The 20,115-nt window shown below is 32.6% G+C and overlaps 3 protein-coding genes across 4 annotated transcripts; all 3 read left to right on the top strand.

The window, feature by feature from the left end:
• The first annotated feature begins 265 nt into the window (after positions 1-265).
• Positions 266-2,566, top strand: LOC115957006. Its single transcript, XM_031075254.1, has one exon. It carries the CDS (start codon positions 266-268, stop codon positions 2,564-2,566), a length of 2,301 nt encoding a protein of 766 aa, XP_030931114.1.
• Positions 2,567-2,706: 140 nt separating this feature from the next.
• On the top strand, positions 2,707-4,754 carry LOC115955931. Its single transcript, XM_031074345.1, has 4 exons — positions 2,707-2,898; positions 2,979-3,081; positions 3,168-3,924; positions 4,673-4,754. The coding sequence occupies exons 1-4, from the start codon at positions 2,801-2,803 to the stop codon at positions 4,684-4,686; spliced, it is 972 nt and encodes a 323-aa protein (XP_030930205.1). The 5' UTR covers positions 2,707-2,800; the 3' UTR covers positions 4,687-4,754.
• LOC115955930 lies at positions 4,677-12,927 on the top strand. Of its 2 annotated transcripts, none has more exons than XM_031074344.1 (7): positions 4,677-4,805; positions 5,467-5,711; positions 5,822-6,046; positions 10,941-11,033; positions 11,135-11,236; positions 12,344-12,733; positions 12,906-12,927. In XM_031074344.1, exons 1-6 carry the CDS (start codon positions 4,688-4,690, stop codon positions 12,602-12,604), a joined length of 1,044 nt encoding a protein of 347 aa, XP_030930204.1. In that variant the 5' UTR covers positions 4,677-4,687; the 3' UTR covers positions 12,605-12,733; positions 12,906-12,927. The 2 variants fall into 2 exon arrangements, with proteins under 2 accessions (XP_030930204.1, XP_030930203.1); XM_031074343.1 differs by lacking the exons at positions 4,677-4,805; positions 5,467-5,711; positions 5,822-6,046 and adding exons at positions 7,316-7,444; positions 8,106-8,350; positions 8,461-8,685.
• Positions 12,928-20,115: the final 7,188 nt, after the last annotated feature.

The following is a 20,115-nucleotide window of genomic DNA, read 5'->3' as shown; positions in this document are numbered from 1 at the left end:
GCTAAAATAGAATTGCATATTTAAAGAGATGAGCTCTTCCTAAAGAATATTGTTACTAACGATGTTATAGTTGCCAAATGTATTGATAACTTCCTTATGCATTTAAATTCATTGTTTGATTAGGAAAATAGCTAAAAGTGAATGATTAAAAATGATTTGTTTCTTAAATTAAAGTGAAATTGTGTAAATGAAATGTGTGTTAACTCTTGGTTTTTGTTTTCATGACATCACATTATAGGTATTTTTTGTAAACTACTTTATAGCAATGGATAAGAGTTGGATGAAAATTACCAATAGAAGGTCGCAAGAATATTTAGATGGAGTTCAACAATTTTTGAATTTTGCATCTAACCATGCACATCCAGATGGAACGATTTCATGTCCGTGTAGAAAATGTGTGCATACAAATTCGTGGCCTATAGATGTTGTACAAGCTCACTTAGTATCAAAAGGGATTTGTAGGGGTTATAATCCTTGGATTTTTAATGGGGAATCATCGTCTGCAAAGACTTCTACTGAAATTCCTAATAGTTATGTCCAAGAAAACCCGATAGAGTATGCTGATCTTCGTGACATGTTGCATGACATGTTTCCCATAACAGATATGGCATCTGGGCCAACGGAAGAAGTCCCTAGTGTGCACCAGCCCACAGAAGGTCCTAATGAAGATGCAGTTCAGTTTATGAAATTGCTTGAAGATGCTAATCAACCTTGTTATGAAGGTTGTAAGCATTTTAGCAAATTGTCAGCCATTGTGCATTTGTACCACATGAAGTGTCTTAATGGTTGGACCAACAAATCATTTACCATGTTGCTGCAATTTTTGATTGATTTTGTTCCTTCAAATGCTAAATTGCCAAAAGATTGTTATGAGGCTAAGAAGATTATTAAGGATCTGGGCTTGAGCTATGAAAAGATTCATGCTTGCCCTAAAGATTGTATTTTATACTGGAAGGACAATGCCAACCTTGAAGCTTGTCCAAACTGTAACCTTTCAAGATGGGAAAGTGATGAGTCTAAAGGTCAACAAAGCACTAATGCTTCCTCTAAGAGAAGAAAAAAGAAAGCTGCAAAGATCCTACGGTGGTTTCCCTTAAAGCCAAGATTGAAGCGACTATTTATGTCTCCTGAAACAGCCAATCATATGAAGTGGCATGCTAATGGTCGTGTGAATGACGGGTTAATGAGACATCCTGCTGATTCTGAGGCTTGGAAATCATTTGACTCTAAGTACATAGAGTTCTCATCCGAGCCTCGTAATGTAAGGCTTGGATTAGCAGCCGATGGATTTAACCCGTATGGAAATATGAGTACTACTCATAGTACATGGCCTGTCATTTTGATCCCATACAATCTCCCTCCATGGATGTGCATGAAAAAGTCTTATTTTATGTTATCATTATTGATTCCTGGTCCAACCTCACCCGGGAATGATATAGATGTGTACTTACAACCTCTAGTAGAAGAACTGAAAGAGTTATGGGATGTTGGAGTAGAAACGTTTGATGTGTCTTCCAAAAAATCTTTTCAAATGCATGCTGCACTATTATGGACCATAAATGATTTTCCTGCATATGGTGATATCTCGGGTTGGAGTACCAAAGGTTCTCTTGCATGTCCCTCTTGTAACTATGATAATCAGTCTCGTTGGTTAAGATATGGAAGGAAATTTAGTTACATTGGACATAGGCGATTCTTGGATAGGGATCATAAATTTCGTAAGCAAAAAAACTCATTTGATGGGCATGTTGATATGAGATCAGCTCCTATTACAATATCCGGAGGGGAAATCATGTTACAAACGGATGCTGTAGCCGATCATGTGTTTGGGAAGAAAAAAGTTAATTTGACCAATAAAAGAAAAAGAGGGGAGGAATCATTAACTGTGTGGAAGAAGAGAAGTATACTTTTTACCTTGCCGTATTGGGAGGACCATATGTTGCGTCACAATCTTGATGTGATGCACATTGAAAAGAATGTAGTCGATAATATAATTGGTACATTATTGAACTTGGATGGCAAGACAAAGGATAATTTGAAGGCACGTCAAGATTTAAAGGATATGGGTATAAGAAGTGGACTTCACTTGGAAAAGTTTGGGAATGATCAGACACGTATGCCACATGCTTGCTACCATATGAATGCTAGTGAAAAAGATGGTTTTTTGCAAGTTTTGAAAGATGTAAGAGTGCCAGATGGATATTCTTCGAACATCTCACGTTGCGTTAAACTTAAAGAATGCAAAATTAGTGGGTTGAAGAGCCACGATAATCACATCTTAATGCAACAACTTTTTCCAATAGCAATACGCGGATCTTTGCCCCCTGAAGTGAGTAGGAGTTTAATTGACTTATCTTGTTTCTTTAGGGAGATATGTTCTAAAGTACTAAATGTGGAGGAACTTGGGGCTCTAGAGAAGAGAATTGCAGTGACATTGTGCGAGTTGGAAAGGATATTCCCTCCCTCTTTCTTTACAGTGATGGTGCATCTAGTCATGCGTTTGGCTAGTGAAGCCAAAGTTGCTGGCCCAGTTCATTATCGTTGGATGTATCCTATTGAGAGGTAACATATATTAACTTGGTCTATTTGGTTTTATTTAACTTACCAATTTTCCGTTATTGATCTTGGGTCTTCCAATAGGTACTTATCAAGACTTAAATCTTACGTGCATAATAAAACCTATCTAGAAGGTTCCATTGCAGAAGGGTATATAGCAGAGGAATGTTTGACATTCTGCTCACGCTATTTTAAATCTGTTGAAACTGCATTCAATCGGCCTGTAAGGAATGTTGAGGAATCCATGGGTGCGGTGGTAAGCATTACACTAGATTCAAATTCATGGATCCAAGCACATCGTTATGTGTTATTCAATTGTGCAGAAATAACCCCATTTCGCGAGTAAGTTATGTCTTTGCGTATCCTTTAACTACATTCCAATATAATACTCTAGATTAACACTAACATGTTTGTCTACGCAGTATACACATAGCGGAGATCAAGGCTGGTTTGCCTTTTGATGTGAGTGATAATGTTATTCAAAAGCAGCATATAGAGGAATTCTGCAGTTGGTTTAGGGAATATGTAAGTAAAGCATATATATATAGAACTATTTTTGGTCGTAACACTTTAGATAGTATACTTATAATAAAAGTCTTTCTCTATAATAGGTGATGTCAATGGATGCCTCTGAGAGAAAGGAACTCTCTGATAAAGTTAGATGGTGTTCTCGATATCCAGATAATGAAGCAAAACGGTTCAAGCGTTATGTCCTAAATGGTTTCAAGTTTCGCACCAAAGATTCTGAGACAGCTAGGAAAACTCAAAATAGTGGAGTTTGTGTTGTTACTGAAGGTGGTGCTACTTATTATGGTGTACTAATCGATATTATTGAGTTAAACTATTCTGATAAGTATCGATATGTATTATTCAAATGTCAATGGGCTGATGTTATTAGTGGGAGAGGATGCAAAAAAGATGACTTTGGATTTCCCCTTGTTAATTTTTCAAGATTGATACACACGGGTGATCGATTGATTGACGAACCTTATGTATTAGCATCTCAAGCTTTGCAAGTATTTTACGTGGAGGATGTGAGACATAAAGATTGGATGGTGGTGGTCAAAACAAAACCTAGAGAGGTGTTTGATGTTGGTATTGAAGTTGTAGATGATGATGAAGAAGTGGATACATATATGGAGAATGTCCCTTATAATGTAACTACTGATGATGCATGTGATGATGCAAATGACAATCATGCTTGGGCTCGAGTTAATGAAGAAGGAACCATTTATGATACACCATTGATTAGTGAGGATGAATTGCTTGAACAAGATTTTATTGATGATGAAGAGCTTAGTGATGATGTTTATCAGTCTACTGATGATGAGTCCAATGATGATGAATCTAGTGATGATGACTTTAGTGGTGATGACTCTAGTTAATACTTTTGTATCGCTCATTATATTTTAGGTCTTGGTTTCCATGCTTGTGAAATTGCATGAAAATTTATCTATAAAACTTTATCTTATTTTGGGTATTTTGATGGTGTAATCTGGCCTTTAGTTTCCCTTTTATGTTCTTTAATTTGATTGTTAGATGCTGAAATTTGTGGTATATGCTACTGAAATAAGAGAGATATTTAGGACTCTTGTTGAAAATATTGTATTTGCGTTGTTTAAGGGTAATCTTATATAGATTTGCTTTATGAGAAGTTTTAGTGTTGCAATTACTTGTACCATTAATTGTCATTGTGCTAATTATATACTTGTTTATTTTAGACTTCAGTGGTGATGATGAGTCTAGTTATGATGACTTTAGTGGTGATGACTCTAGTTAATACTTTTGTATCACTTATTATATTTTAGGTCTTCGTTTCTATGCTTGTAAAATTGCATGAAAATTTATCTATGAAACCTTATCTTATTTTGGGTATTTCGATGGTGTAATTGTTTCTTTAGTTTCCCTTTTATGTTCTCTAATCTAATTGTTAGATGCTAAAATTTGTGATATATGCTACTGAAATAAGCTCAATATTTGGGGCTCTTGTTGAAAATATTGTATTTTCATTGTTTAAGGGTAGTCTTATATAGATTTGCTTTATGAGAAGTTTTAGTATTGCAATTACTTGTACCATTAATTGTCATTATGCTAATTATATACTTGTTTATTTTAGACTTTGACTCTTGAAATGGGAAAACGAAAGACAAAGCTGCGCACTCGTTCCAAGAGTGTAACATTGGAAAGAGCTTCTTCACAAGATGTGGATGAAGTGGGGAATCAAGAAATACATGAAGCTTTTACACAAGGTATGGGCTTTTTACTCAATAGTTTACCATTTATACACAAGATATGGGCATGTAAGTTGTGAACCCTTATACACAATACCCTAATTTGTATTATGCACTATCAACAATTTTAATTTAAAAAAAATGTAAGTGCCCCTTAAATTGTAGTTTATTTGCCTGATTTTCATACTAATTAATGAGTTATACCTATAAGCCTATAACTAGTCTCTTCTATTCCTGCCCAAAAAGGCCCCATTCATTTTGAAACTTAACTTTGATCTAATACTTTTGTACACAGGACTAGTCTAAATCATGACATGTAGGCTGTAGCCAGAAAGAAACATGTCTTATAAATCTAAAGGATTGGCATACCCAATACTAATACACTGAATCCCATCAAAACTTTTGATGTTATGATGTTTATGTTGTGTTTGGATTCAAGAAGGAATTCTTGGTATATTGATATGAATAAAAATGTAAAAAAAAGTGTCTTTATATAGGCAAACATATGAGTACTATACAAGTAATATGAGTGTAGTATAAGTATAATTCAGCATGTTTCTAATATTTTGTTTTCTTTAGCATATAATGACCACTTGTTTAATAGAATATTTACACTCATCCTTAGCTTTGTATGCCTTGTTGTTTGACATTGGTTGATATTATATTCTTCAAAATTCAGATGTGCAGCCTCCTGTACGTGTTACTCGTGGGCCAAGCAAGTACTTGGATATTTGGGATCTTCCCGATGAAGAAGAAATTGAGTTGCCGCTAAATAGTATGCATCAGCCAGTTGATGAGGGGGCGAGGACTTTCACTGGTTTCTTGGGTACGATTGCGCGGAAACCTCACATGTGCCCGATAAGATTTCTTAATTGGAAGAAGGTAGCAGAAGAATTTAAAGAAGAGTGTTGGCGTCTTGTAGAGGTATTAAAGAAGTTATAATACTTATAATTATGACATTTCGTACTAAGTTTTACATAAGCATTTTAGCATGAAAATATTTGTAATTTGATAATTTAATTTTTTGACTGTAGCGAAAATACAGTGTCCCTGCTGATCCTATTGCATATGCGGCTTTGAAGACATTTACCTTGCAAAAAATTGGGAAGTCTTGGAGGGATCATAAGTCTAAGTTGAAGAAACAATATTATATTCCTCATTCAAGAAACAAAGCATGCGTAAAGAGCCACACACCCCCGGGATGCATAACACAAGATTGGGAAATACTTGTTGAGCATTGGTATACCGATGATGCAGTGGTATGTTTGTTTTCTCTCTCTTTTCCATCATGGATCATATGAAAACAAGAATGATTGTTGAGAAATTGAGAGAATAATATTGGATTGCTTTAACATAGGATTTGTTACTTTTGTGGACTTTTTGGTGAAATTAGTATATATGAGAAGTTGTGTTTCATATTTCATAAGATAAAATTCAACAAAGCTCTTTGATGGTGTATAGTTTGTTAGTACTGAATTAGATGGCTTGTCGTTGTTTTATGCTAAACTCCTTTTGTGGCTTCACCATTGTTATATGCTTAATCACAAAGCAAGCATGGCAAACAGTCTATACTCCTGTTCTAGTACGTAGATTGTATTGAAAAAATAAATAAATAAAAAGAAGATGGGACATAATGGCATAACACTCTTTGAAAAATTTGGACCCAACATGACTATACAGTCTATACTTCATTTAGTTTAGCCTTAGAAATAAGGTCAATTTACATTTTGAAATAATGATGAAAATATAGATTTGCTTTATGAGAAGTTTTAGTGTTGCAATTACTTGTACCATTAATTGTCATTGTGCTAATTATATACTTGTTTATTTTAGACTTCAGTGGTGATGATGAGTCTAGTTATGATGACTTTAGTGGTGATGACTCTAGTTGATACAAAATAATTGTTTCTTTAGTTTCCCTTTTATGTTCATTAATTTGATTGTTAGATGCTGAAATTTGTGGTATATGCTACTGAAATAAGAGAGATATTTAGGACTCTTGTTGAAAATATTGTATTTGCGTTGTTTAAGGGTAATCTTATATAGATTTGCTTTATGAGAAGTTTTAGTGTTGCAATTACTTGTACCATTAATTGTCATTGTGCTAATTATATACTTGTTTATTTTAGACTTCAGTGGTGATGATGAGTCTAGTTATGATGACTTTAGTGGTGATGACTCTAGTTAATACTTTTGTATCACTTATTATATTTTAGGTCTTCGTTTCTATGCTTGTAAAATTGCATGAAAATTTATCTATGAAACCTTATCTTATTTTGGGTATTTCGATGGTGTAATTGTTTCTTTAGTTTCCCTTTTATGTTCTCTAATCTAATTGTTAGATGCTAAAATTTGTGATATATGCTACTGAAATAAGCTCAATATTTGGGGCTCTTGTTGAAAATATTGTATTTTCATTGTTTAAGGGTAGTCTTATATAGATTTGCTTTATGAGAAGTTTTAGTATTGCAATTACTTGTACCATTAATTGTCATTATGCTAATTATATACTTGTTTATTTTAGACTTTGACTCTTGAAATGGGAAAACGAAAGACAAAGCTGCGCACTCGTTCCAAGAGTGTAACATTGGAAAGAGCTTCTTCACAAGATGTGGATGAAGTGGGGAATCAAGAAATACATGAAGCTTTTACACAAGGTATGGGCTTTTTACTCAATAGTTTACCATTTATACACAAGATATGGGCATGTAAGTTGTGAACCCTTATACACAATACCCTAATTTGTATTATGCACTATCAACAATTTTAATTTAAAAAAAATGTAAGTGCCCCTTAAATTGTAGTTTATTTGCCTGATTTTCATACTAATTAATGAGTTATACCTATAAGCCTATAACTAGTCTCTTCTATTCCTGCCCAAAAAGGCCCCATTCATTTTGAAACTTAACTTTGATCTAATACTTTTGTACACAGGACTAGTCTAAATCATGACATGTAGGCTGTAGCCAGAAAGAAACATGTCTTATAAATCTAAAGGATTGGCATACCCAATACTAATACACTGAATCCCATCAAAACTTTTGATGTTATGATGTTTATGTTGTGTTTGGATTCAAGAAGGAATTCTTGGTATATTGATATGAATAAAAATGTAAAAAAAAGTGTCTTTATATAGGCAAACATATGAGTACTATACAAGTAATATGAGTGTAGTATAAGTATAATTCAGCATGTTTCTAATATTTTGTTTTCTTTAGCATATAATGACCACTTGTTTAATAGAATATTTACACTCATCCTTAGCTTTGTATGCCTTGTTGTTTGACATTGGTTGATATTATATTCTTCAAAATTCAGATGTGCAGCCTCCTGTACGTGTTACTCGTGGGCCAAGCAAGTACTTGGATATTTGGGATCTTCCCGATGAAGAAGAAATTGAGTTGCCGCTAAATAGTATGCATCAGCCAGTTGATGAGGGGGCGAGGACTTTCACTGGTTTCTTGGGTACGATTGCGCGGAAACCTCACATGTGCCCGATAAGATTTCTTAATTGGAAGAAGGTAGCAGAAGAATTTAAAGAAGAGTGTTGGCGTCTTGTAGAGGTATTAAAGAAGTTATAATACTTATAATTATGACATTTCGTACTAAGTTTTACATAAGCATTTTAGCATGAAAATATTTGTAATTTGATAATTTAATTTTTTGACTGTAGCGAAAATACAGTGTCCCTGCTGATCCTATTGCATATGCGGCTTTGAAGACATTTACCTTGCAAAAAATTGGGAAGTCTTGGAGGGATCATAAGTCTAAGTTGAAGAAACAATATTATATTCCTCATTCAAGAAACAAAGCATGCGTAAAGAGCCACACACCCCCGGGATGCATAACACAAGATTGGGAAATACTTGTTGAGCATTGGTATACCGATGATGCAGTGGTATGTTTGTTTTCTCTCTCTTTTCCATCATGGATCATATGAAAACAAGAATGATTGTTGAGAAATTGAGAGAATAATATTGGATTGCTTTAACATAGGATTTGTTACTTTTGTGGACTTTTTGGTGAAATTAGTATATATGAGAAGTTGTGTTTCATATTTCATAAGATAAAATTCAACAAAGCTCTTTGATGGTGTATAGTTTGTTAGTACTGAATTAGATGGCTTGTCGTTGTTTTATGCTAAACTCCTTTTGTGGCTTCACCATTGTTATATGCTTAATCACAAAGCAAGCATGGCAAACAGTCTATACTCCTGTTCTAGTACGTAGATTGTATTGAAAAAATAAATAAATAAAAAGAAGATGGGACATAATGGCATAACACTCTTTGAAAAATTTGGACCCAACATGACTATACAGTCTATACTTCATTTAGTTTAGCCTTAGAAATAAGGTCAATTTACATTTTGAAATAATGATGAAAGATTATATATGTTCTGTGAAACGTTTTTTATTTGCTTGGTCTTGAATTTATTATTATTTTCTAGACAATTGGAGTGTTGCCATATTTTGTTTTATCATTAGTATTTTACCATCCAATGTACGTAATACTAAATTTTTTGGGTTTCATGAAGCCTGACTTGCAGCAACTTCAAAAGTATTATTCAAAAATGAATTTTACGTTCTCTTCTATTTGATAAAATTGGAGATTCCTATCGTTAGTCATATTTTAAAAATTCTTTTAATCTCACATTTTAATACAAAACAATAAAAATAATAATAAAAAAACTCACCTTTTTAACACCCATTGTTTTCACATAATTCACCTTTGGTTATTTCTCTTTTCTCTTTTGGAAAGTATAATTTGGTGAATATTGTCAAGTGAAGAGAAAACATAAGGATAGAGTTTATAACAAAATCATTAAAGTGACTATGGTTAGCTTGGTTAGAAGATTAACTACCAGTTTTGCCAATAGGTGTTGTTACTTGGTTCTTTCTATTCTACTCAACCTTGGTTCATAATCATAATAATAATAATAACAACTTGAAGAAACAACAATTTTTTTATATCTTATTTCAATTATTTGAATAATTATAATATAGATATTATATCAAGGAAACATACACACAAAAAATTTAATAACTATTTTAGTTATTTTGTTTAAAAAAAACTCTTTTGTAATTTGAACTCGTTGAGAATTGATAAAATAATTATTATGTATAAACATTAGAAAAAATAAAATTTTAGAATTTGGTGAATTTGTTTTTTTTTTTTTTAAATAATAAAAAAATAAAAAATAAACATAACAATATTTGGCTTCTTCTTTTTTCGAACGTGCATGTGACTTGCTACAATGTTCTGTAGTGCCTGTATAGGGTGTCAATGCCTTGAATACAAAGTTAAGTATCAACATAAATCTTTTAGGTCGATGGTGGACCCACCAACCAAGCTCCCTCATAAATCTTATCTGTAATTCAATTAAGAAAAGTAAAATAATTGAAATATGAATTGGATTAACAAATTAGTCATGTTGCTTTCATGCAAAAGTCATTTGTTGTCCGGCCCACCATGTCATCTGGCATATGATGGCACGACCCACATCAAAACCATCTAAAGTCCAACTAGTATATGGAAGATATAACCCATAACAATTAAAAAAGTTAATTTATGATTCATTATCAATCACATGTAATTTTATGAATTCCAAATATTTACCAGAATATTGGCAAAATATCCATAAATCCTAGAAGAAAGGTCTATAACAGCCATTGTCAAGCTTCTTCATCACAAAGCAAGCATGACAAACAATATTAACTGCAATTTTTTTTTTTTTTTTTACTTATCAAAAAAAATTTGCAGTTTGGTTTTAGTGTATTTACAAAAATGATTAAGCATTTAATTTTGTTTGCCATGCTTGCTTTGTGATGAAGAAGCTTGACAATGTACTGTGTGAAGATCATATTTTATGCACATGAAAGGTAGACTAGAGATTCATTGTTTTATTCAATGTTTTATGTTATGCAAAGTTGAAATGACATATTGGAATTTAATGAATGATACTTAATTTTTATTTCATGTGAAAAACTCATGATTATGATAAAAGTGGCTTTGGATTTTGACATATTGGATTTTATTTAATGAATGATACTTAATTTTATGCACTTCATATTGTTTGCATTTTGGCTTTAGCTAAAAGTGGCTTTAGATACTCAAAGCATACTGTATATAAACATATAATTTTGTTGAATGTAGTTAGAGTCAGATAAGAATAAGGAGCGTCGTGCAAAACAGGATGACTTACATACTGCTGGTTCTTGTAGCTTTGCTGTGCACGCTGCAAAAAAGGTAATAAGTATTATTACTATTTTCTAAATGATTTTCACTTCTCCTAAAGTTTATGTGGAACTGATATTTATCACTATATAAATATGCTGTTCTTAATGTAGGCAAAAACGGATGGACGTCCTGTAGAGCGTGCAGTATTATATCCAATACTACATACTCGTAAAGATGGATCTGCAGTTAATCCTGTAGTGAAAGCAAAGATGGTGAGTAATTTCTCCATTGTAGTGGGGGGTAAACAAAATAGGAATTCAATTAATGATAATTGTTGTTAATGATTGATGGTAAAATTTGATGGTTCTTAGTAGTGTAGACCAGTAGTTTGTGCCTAGCTTTGGAATGATAAAGAGAGAAGTAAGCTCAAAGCTAATTATGTCATGGCTATTGCTAGATGTGTTTTTACTGTACCATTATAAATATCTTTTTTTTGTCATTGAATTAAAGAAGGGTAAGTATATACTATTATCAATGTTTCACCTTCATGATTGAAATGATGGGATTAATATGACACCCTCCTTTTTTTTCTTTTAAAGAATGATTTCATGAAAGGTGTAACTCCCTCCGATTGATTAGGTTTGAATTGCCTAGACATTTCTTGAAGAACCAGATACAAAATAACAAGATGTAATTCCAATGTTTCCATCAGGTGACAACATTTTTGAAGTTGACATTTTTCCACAACATACACATATACATGTGGAATTCATTACATAGGTGAGATGACCACACAAATCACACTTCTCAACCTTGTTTGAATGCTGCTTCAATAGCACTTCAATTTTGTTAATGCTAGATTTATACAGAAATCCTAGATAATCAATAATGCTGTCCTTGCATGTGCCTTCTATAAGGTTTATCTCAAAAGACCAGTTAATCAATGTTGAATCATCACCATAATCTACAAGTTTTAATGAATTTAGAGACCCATCTAAGCCAATATTGCTTGCTTCCATTCTATAAATATAACTATGTGATGATGAGCCAATATTGTTTGAATGCTTGCTTCCATTCAGGTAGCTTTTTAGTTTGAGAAACCATGGTCCACACTTTGTCAATGGGTGCACCTAGCATGATTACCAACTCATCCATTCCATTTCCCATTTCCCATTTCCAATTCTTGCAACAAAGTGAAAATTTGAAACTCACAATTTGTTGATTAAACTCAGAACTAATTTCCTTGCCAGCAGTATGGATAATCTTTCTTATATTGGTAGTTGCTTGTCTCATCCTATATATATGTATATATATGTTGTAGTGTCATTTTAACTATATGATTTCTAACTTTTTCTGTTTTGTTCAAACCCAAATATCAGGACAAAATGAAGGATTTGTTGGATGATTCTTCGAATCATTTGCAGTCATCTGAGATAACTGGTAGTATTGTATGGTCAACAGAGGATGTGTTTGCCAAAGTGATGGGTAAGGAGCGCAAAGGTCGTATTCGTGGGGTAGGATTTGGTCCAAGCCCAAGTGCTCGAAGTAGCAAGACTGCTCTCACAGACATTGAAATACACTCAAGTCAAGCAAGGGACAATGAAGTTGCACAACTGAAGGCTTCCTTGGCTACTATGTAGGATAAACTTGAAAGTTTTGACGAAATGAAGGAAAGACTTAGTCAATTTGAAGAAATGGAGCAAAGAATGGAGCAAAGAATGGCTCGCATGTTTCAACAAATGCAACAAAGTTCTTCCCAATGCAATCAGGTATATTAACAAAGACTTAGTCAATGTTTTCTCTTTGTAAGCACTCCGTTGTTGTTGTGAGTGCATATAAATGTCTTCATTTAACTTATTTCCATTTTTTGCCTTAGTAATATTTTCTTCTCATCCTATTTCATTTATGTATACTTATTGAGTTATCATATTTTGTATGTAGGATGTTCCTTTGCCTCAACAATCTCCAGCTCTCCAAAAATCGTCAGCCGCATCCTATCAACCAAGTAGTTTATAAATTTTATCTTGGTGTTCAAGAACTTTTTTGTGTACAAAGAACTACGGAAGACCAACCACATTTTTTGCAAGTGTTGGATAGCGGTTGCTTTAGTCAAAGGACCACATCTTTTTTTGTTAAGCTTATGATGGTGGTTATAGATAAAAGGACCACATCTTTTTTTGTTAAGCTTATGATGGTGGTTATAGATAACGTTATATATGTATTTGATAATTGATACTTCTATATTAATATTACGTTAATTTGGAAACATTTGTAGTGTTGCTAATTAATTACAATTGTGGTAATGTGTTAGTAGAGCTAAAACTGTTACAGGTTTGAAATAGCTCTGAACAATATATTTGTCACAGGTTTAAAAAATATCTTCAGTGAGAATGGTAGTTTTAAAGCCCACTGAGGGAAAAAAAAAAAAAAAAAAAAAGGCCTATAGCGGCGGTCGAAAAACGCTGCAATAGTTCAGATTTTGCAGTTTAAATAAACCCTATAGCGGCGGGCATACCCGCCGCTAAAGGGGCAATTAGCCCGCTTTACTGAATCGCCTATAGCGGCGGGATACCTCCCGCCGCTAAAGGTGGACACAATAGCGGCGGGCATACCCGCCGCTAAAGGGGCAATTAGCCCGCTTTACTGAATCGCCTATAGCGGCGGGATATCTCCTGCCGCTAAAGGTGGACACAATAGCGGCGGGTATATCCCGCCGCTAAAAGTCAGTTTATACGAATTTGAATGCCATATGGCGGCGGGTTTATGCCCGCCGCAATAGATCAAAATCACCGCTAAAAGTTGAATCTATAGCGGCGCTTTTTTTCCCCGCCGCTATAGACCTATAGCGGCATCGCAAGGGTGGCAGGATCACCCGCCGCTAAAGGTCCATTCGACCTTTAGCGGCGTTTTTTGGCCCACCGCTATAGGTCGTTTTTTTTGTAGTGGTGTAACTTTAAGCAATGTTATACAACTCAATATTTTTTAATTGGATGCAAATTTTAACAAATTTACCATTAGATTACATTATTTTCGTATATTCTAAATGCTTGCAAAATTTCATGGTAATAAAAAATTAATAGCCATGTCATCAATCAATTGTTGAAATTCAAGTTTTTGTGGTTTAAAATAATGTCTAAAAGATGAGTATGAATCAAATGGTAAATAACATTCAATTGACATAAAAATTGGCATGAATGTTAAGAACATATAGAATATATAATTCAATGGTAGAATTTTCAAAATATGAATTCTATAACAAGTTATTGGGGTGGTGTAACATTGTTTATACACCAGGTGTGACTTGAACCCGACCTTCTATATATATAATTTTAGTAAATTATATTAGACTTTTTATTAATCTTAGTACATTATATTAATGTGTAATTTTATATACAAACAATAAAGGCCTATTAATAGAATATAAAGTTCTATAATGAATATGTGAGAGATTGCACCCCTGGCCCCTTTTTATAAGATGTTGGGTGAAATCCATGTAAATGGGTGGAGTCGTGTTGTTGCCTCTCAAAATGGAGGTTCGACTAGTTATATTTTCCCCTTTAGATTAAAGGTTTTACAATGAAGTTGCCACTTATTTAATTATTGGAATAAATAAGAAAACCAAAATTGAAAAAAATTCCTCATTTTATTTATTTGAAATTGAATTTATATTGATCATAGGAAATTACATGGTTTTGGTCCTAGATACAATCTAAGATAAAGTACGTTGCTTTGTTTCCTAGTTACAATCTAAAAATCGAAAAATACATGGATAAGCATTTGATCTACTAACCCTTGATCTAAACTCGGAGGCTATGTTACAAGGTGGGAAGGTGTTAGGCACCCACCTTACCCGGTAAACCCGATCTTCTAGACTATGGTGGCCAACATTCATATCACATCATCCAATATGTTATCAATCAATTTGCATGTTGAATTTAAAGTGTGTGCATATGATAAACCCTAATTCAATTTATTAAGCATTTCATTTGGATTGACAAATAAATTCTAGTGAATGTGTGTAGATGGTGATATCCTAGATTCAAGAATTTAAAAGAATTATTAAACAAATATATTTTTCATGTTTTTTTATGTGGATTTAAGATCAAAACTAGTGTCATGCATGAACATGTGATGAACAACCAAGACCATGTGAAGAACATATAAGAAAAATTAAGAATATTCAAACATATTCAAAGGAATTTAAATGATTATTATCATGTTTTAATCTTAAACTCTCATCATGGCAAACAATTAGGGAAAAAAATTATACTTTCATGCAAGATCCATATGGTGAAGGAGGAGACTCTTGAGGGAGGTCCTAAGAATGGAGGAAAAAAAGAGTTAGGAGAGGAAGAGTGAGTCTCAATCAATACGTTGAGTCTAGGGAAGACCAAGATATGACAAGACTACTTAACTTCACTAGAATTTAAGAGAGGGGAAGAGAGGGGTTTTTTTGTGTCTTTGAATGAAGGAGAGCAGGGGGGTTTATATAGTAGTGGTAGAGGAAATATGAATGGAATGTCATTTAATGAGAGTTGATAAAGAATCATGAACATAAACTTCATTTTAGCATTGGGGGAAATCTGGTGCATTAAATGGAAAGATTGGTGGGAGTGAGGAGCAAGCCAAAATTCGGTTTTCCCGTAGCTGCTGTAACAACCTGTAAAGCCAATTTCGAATAATCATATTTGACTCAATTATGATCGGAATTGTCTCATTCTTGTACTCAAATTGAAGCCTTGGATGTCTAGTTTCTAGGAAAATTAACCTCATTCACAGATTCAAAATATTCTGAGAGATATTGATGAAATGGTGAGAAGAGGTTATTTGTTAGAAAATGATTTCAACACAATTAACATTAATCACTCCAAATTAGCTACCAATTAACATTAAATGACTCCAATAACTCCCATTTCAGACTTAATTGGTTCCAAATTTACCTTAATTAAAAGACAATTGCACAAATTACTCATTGAATAATTAATGTTTAACTATCTAGTTAATTAGGTGTATGCAACCTCACCATAAAATGTAGTCCTAACCAATCAAATTATGACACATCATTAATCCCAAATTGATTATAATTATAACCAATCGGAATCAATTGTTCATAATCACATATAGTCGGACTCAATTTGTGATAGTGCATCTCAGCCATTAAAACTTGATTTGATGATAACTTTCAATCTGATAGTCCGATTAGGGCTTATGACTAGTTGATTTGATCGTTACAACATCAAGATCATTTTGGTAAAATGAGGTTAATGATCTAATGACCAGAATAAAGATGCATATTTCCAAGGTGAAATTACCCTTTTACCCTCCATGTGAGGTTAAATGTGGGTTGCAAAATAGGATGTCAACAGAATACAAATTCTCTATACTACTTTTTGTGTTCCAATTTATATTCCACCCATCACAACTTACCATGTATTTAATTGTCTTTCCTTATCAAACAGCCAAAACTTAATATGAAAAAAAAAAATCAAATACATGACAAGTTATGATTAATGGAACACGAAAAATGATATAGAGGATTTGTATATCCCTATTTTTACCTTTTAATAAGTTTTTTGAAAATGTTTTCACTTTTTTCACAATTTTTTTTTTGAAAGAATTTCAACCTATGGCGTCCGCTCTTGATGATAACTCTTTATCACTAGACCAAGACACCAATCAGTTTTTGGTGTAAGCGGGGATTGAACCCCAAATCTCTTATACAACCATCAGAAACTTTACCAGTTGAGCTAACTGGAACCCACAAACTTTTTTCACTAATTTAAATTAATGTTAAAAAATCATTTTTATTTTCAACTCTTTTATTTTCATAAACTTGGCAAGCTCAACACATAGGAGAGGCAACAAGCAACTTCATATAGGAGGATCTAATGATGGACTAAGTATATAATTACATGTTTCATTTGTTAAATAAATATGCAAAGCTCCTAAAATTCAAACCATCTATACTTCGAGGAGTGGTTGAGCTATGTTTAGAAATGATGGCTTGCCCAGCTAAGGGTACATGGGAGAAATTCATGGTTGAGTCCATGGTTAAGTCTCACAGTGATTTAACCCCATGCACCTTGCCTCCTCCTTATGATCCTTCGTCACTATGAGGTTTTCTTGAGAGAAAGGATAAATCCATAAAGCAAGTGGAAATGTGGGAAAATAAGGGTATGTTTGGTAATTGTTTTTCCCCCTTTATTTTCTTCTTCCAAAACCAATTTTCTATTTTTGAGACTAAAAAACTTGTTTGGCAACCCAAAATGAACAGAAAACAAAAACTATTTTCAAAACTCAATCTATGAAGGAAGCTAAAAACATGCAAGAGATTGTTTTCAGTTTCTAATTTTCAAAAATCAATAAAAACACGCATTTAATTAATGAATCTGTCTCATTTAATGAGTTAGCATTAGAATTCAAATTCTAGTAACAACATATTTTAGTATTTTCTATTTTTTTCTTAAAAAAACTATCTTTACTAAACAAACATGTTTTCTATTTCAAAAATACAAGAAAATTGTTTTTTCTTTATATTCTCAAAAACAAGATTTTAAAAATAGAAAACAAAAATTGTTACCAAACATAACCTAAGTATTGGACAAATCTAAAAAGAAGCAATAAATGCCTTTTTTGAGTTTCAACTTTCATTAAATGTTAGGATTATTTTAATAAAGAAAAAATAGAAAATAATATTTGTAATCTATTTCCCCATTAATAATATAAATTAAATTTTTACCATAAATGTTCACCCATCAATAAATTATAGGCTAAAATGCAAAACATACCCTTTAAGTTTCTTTAGAATTCATTTTAGTTCTCTAACTTTGCGTTTGTTCATTTCAGTCCTCGAAGTTTCAAATTTGTTCAATTAAAGCCTTTCCACCAACTTTTGTTAAAATTTTTTGAAAAATATAATCTAGAAAATATTTTTCAATCATTAATTTAATTTTTTTAATTCAAAAAATTTGAAGAAATATTTAAAAATTTTGAAAATTAAATTACAACATATAACAAAAGTTGATGAAAAATTCTTAATTGAATAAATTTGAAAGTTAGAGGACTGAAATGAACAAAAGCAAAGTTAGAGGATTGAAATGAATTTTGGTAAAATATAGAGGGTGGGTTTTGCATTTTAGCCTAAATTATACTTGAGAATTAAAACCTTATTAAACTCACATCTTAATGTACTTAATTATATATCTCCATGTTCTTTTTTATTCATTCATGTTGTTTAGAGCATTGGTAGCAGATTATCTAAAATAGGTAACCAAACACCTAAAAACTTTTCACACCAATTTACCCATTAACTTACTCATACATGTACCCATTTAAGTTACAATGGTCACCTATATTTCGGGATAGGAAATTTGATGTTGGTGAAAAAGAAAGTTGTTTCCTAAAACATGAAAAGTAACAAATAGGGAGAAAAATATAGGTAAACTTGTTGGTGCAAACACAATAATAATGGAAATAACACAAAAAGAAACTGAATAATACTTCTGAATATTATAAATTTAAAAAGAAAAATTACACAACACTATTTGGACCGAGGCGCGGCACTTGCTCTCTTTAAGGAGATTCAAGCCCTTGGTTGGCTAAACTTTATAATCGGTGCAGACTTTCTCTGACTTGTCTCCCCCAGAATACAACAGCCCAATAAGTGTCATATGGTTAGAACAACCTCTGCACAAAGTGTTCAAGCCCAAAATTCCACCAAAAAGAACACCTTCCCTTGCCAAGAACCTGTCTTTCTTTTTTTAGTGTATATTGCAGTTGTGTGGATTAGGTCTGAATAAGTCTATTTATAGGCTCAATGGGCCTCACGAAATTACTACCCAAATTAATTTGATTAATTAGGTCCATTATTTTGATATAGTGGGTGTTACAAGATTAATTGTTGGATATTAATCTGATGGGCTGGAGTTACACAATTAATGTTGAGATACCGCCACTCTTCACCTCCCCCTTGCGCACGTATCTAGCCCAATATCTGAGTCAATTCATATTAACCCATTAATCACCACAATTAAAAAGTATAAAATAATCTCTTTCCTTTTCAATGTGGGATTAAACATTTTCACTAACTCCTCATCTTCCATATTCACTCCCACATCTTTACATTATGTTGTAATATTTATTCATTTTAATTAATTAATATTAAAATGCTCCAACACAATTGTTCTAAAGCAGGGAAAATTATTGAATACTCCAGAAGTACCATAAATGCATACTCCCCCCTCTCACATTAATTAGTGAGATCCACAATTATGTGAAAGAGGGGAGTACGCATTTATGGTACTTCAGGAGTACTCAATAATTACCCTTAAAGCAGTAACCCAAATGAACATATAGTAAAAAAAGTTATGGTAGTGGACATTTAAAGGCATGTTTATTTAGGAGTTTATGACCACTTTATTAAATTTTGTTGGTTTCCTTTTAAAGAGAATTAATTGATAATGACTAAAAGGAATTAATGAAGGTTAGAGGAGTCATTTTATTCATACTCTTGTATGCATCTTTACTTTTACAAAAAATGGCACGTGTCATTATTATAGGAAAATGTTTGGCTCCAAACAGATTTGGAGCTTTGGACTCCAACCACTAATAGAAAATAACATGTATCCCATCATGTGCAATGCACGTAATCCACTTGATTGGTTAGGTTAAGTGAGCCATGTGTAGTGTACATTAATGACAAATGTCATCTTTCAATTGGTGCTTGGAGCCCAATGCTCTAAACATGTTTGGAGCCAAACTTTGTCCATTATCATATGTAATGACAAATGGACACTTGCCCTTATTTTGTGCAACCATCAGTTTTAAGATCTAACTTTTATAATATATACTAGTTGGTAATCGGTGCAATGCACAAAATTTTTTAATATAATATATATATATATATATTTTGTCTAAATATAAAATTTTAAAATTAGGATAATTATTAAGAATTTATTATAAATGTGGTTGAATATGGAATTAAATACTCTACAATTAGGAATTTATTATAATTGTATACTGAATAATATATTTACCATCAAAATAAAATAAGATGTACAAAGATTCTAATGGAAGGATTTAAATATTGAATGAAATATAATGTGAAAAATTTTATGTCGCAAAATATTATCAAATCAATCAAAAGTAAAAT

The sequence above is a fragment of the Quercus lobata genome, chromosome 8 (assembly GCF_001633185.2).
Source record: "Quercus lobata isolate SW786 chromosome 8, ValleyOak3.0 Primary Assembly, whole genome shotgun sequence".
NCBI lineage: Eukaryota > Viridiplantae > Streptophyta > Magnoliopsida > Fagales > Fagaceae > Quercus > Quercus lobata.
Note: the sequence above shows the minus strand (reverse complement) of the source record. Positions and strands in the feature narration are given on the sequence as shown.

Bases quoted from the DNA above. Each gene is read 5' to 3' on its own strand.
- LOC115957006 (XM_031075254.1), top strand. From the start codon at position 266: ATGGATAAGAGTTGGATGAAAATTACCAATAGAAGGTCGCAAGAATAT.
- LOC115955931 (XM_031074345.1), top strand. From the start codon at position 2,801: ATGGGTGCGGTGGTAAGCATTACACTAGATTCAAATTCATGGATCCAA. The intron at 2,899-2,978 runs GTAAGTTATGTC...TTGTCTACGCAG, and splicing joins GAAATAACCCCATTTCGCGA to TATACACATAGCGGAGATCA. The intron at 3,082-3,167 runs GTAAGTAAAGCA...TCTCTATAATAG, and splicing joins GCAGTTGGTTTAGGGAATAT to GTGATGTCAATGGATGCCTC.
- LOC115955930 (XM_031074344.1), top strand. From the start codon at position 4,688: ATGGGAAAACGAAAGACAAAGCTGCGCACTCGTTCCAAGAGTGTAACA. The intron at 5,712-5,821 runs GTATTAAAGAAG...TTTTGACTGTAG, and splicing joins AGTGTTGGCGTCTTGTAGAG to CGAAAATACAGTGTCCCTGC. The intron at 6,047-10,940 runs GTATGTTTGTTT...TGTTGAATGTAG, and splicing joins GGTATACCGATGATGCAGTG to TTAGAGTCAGATAAGAATAA.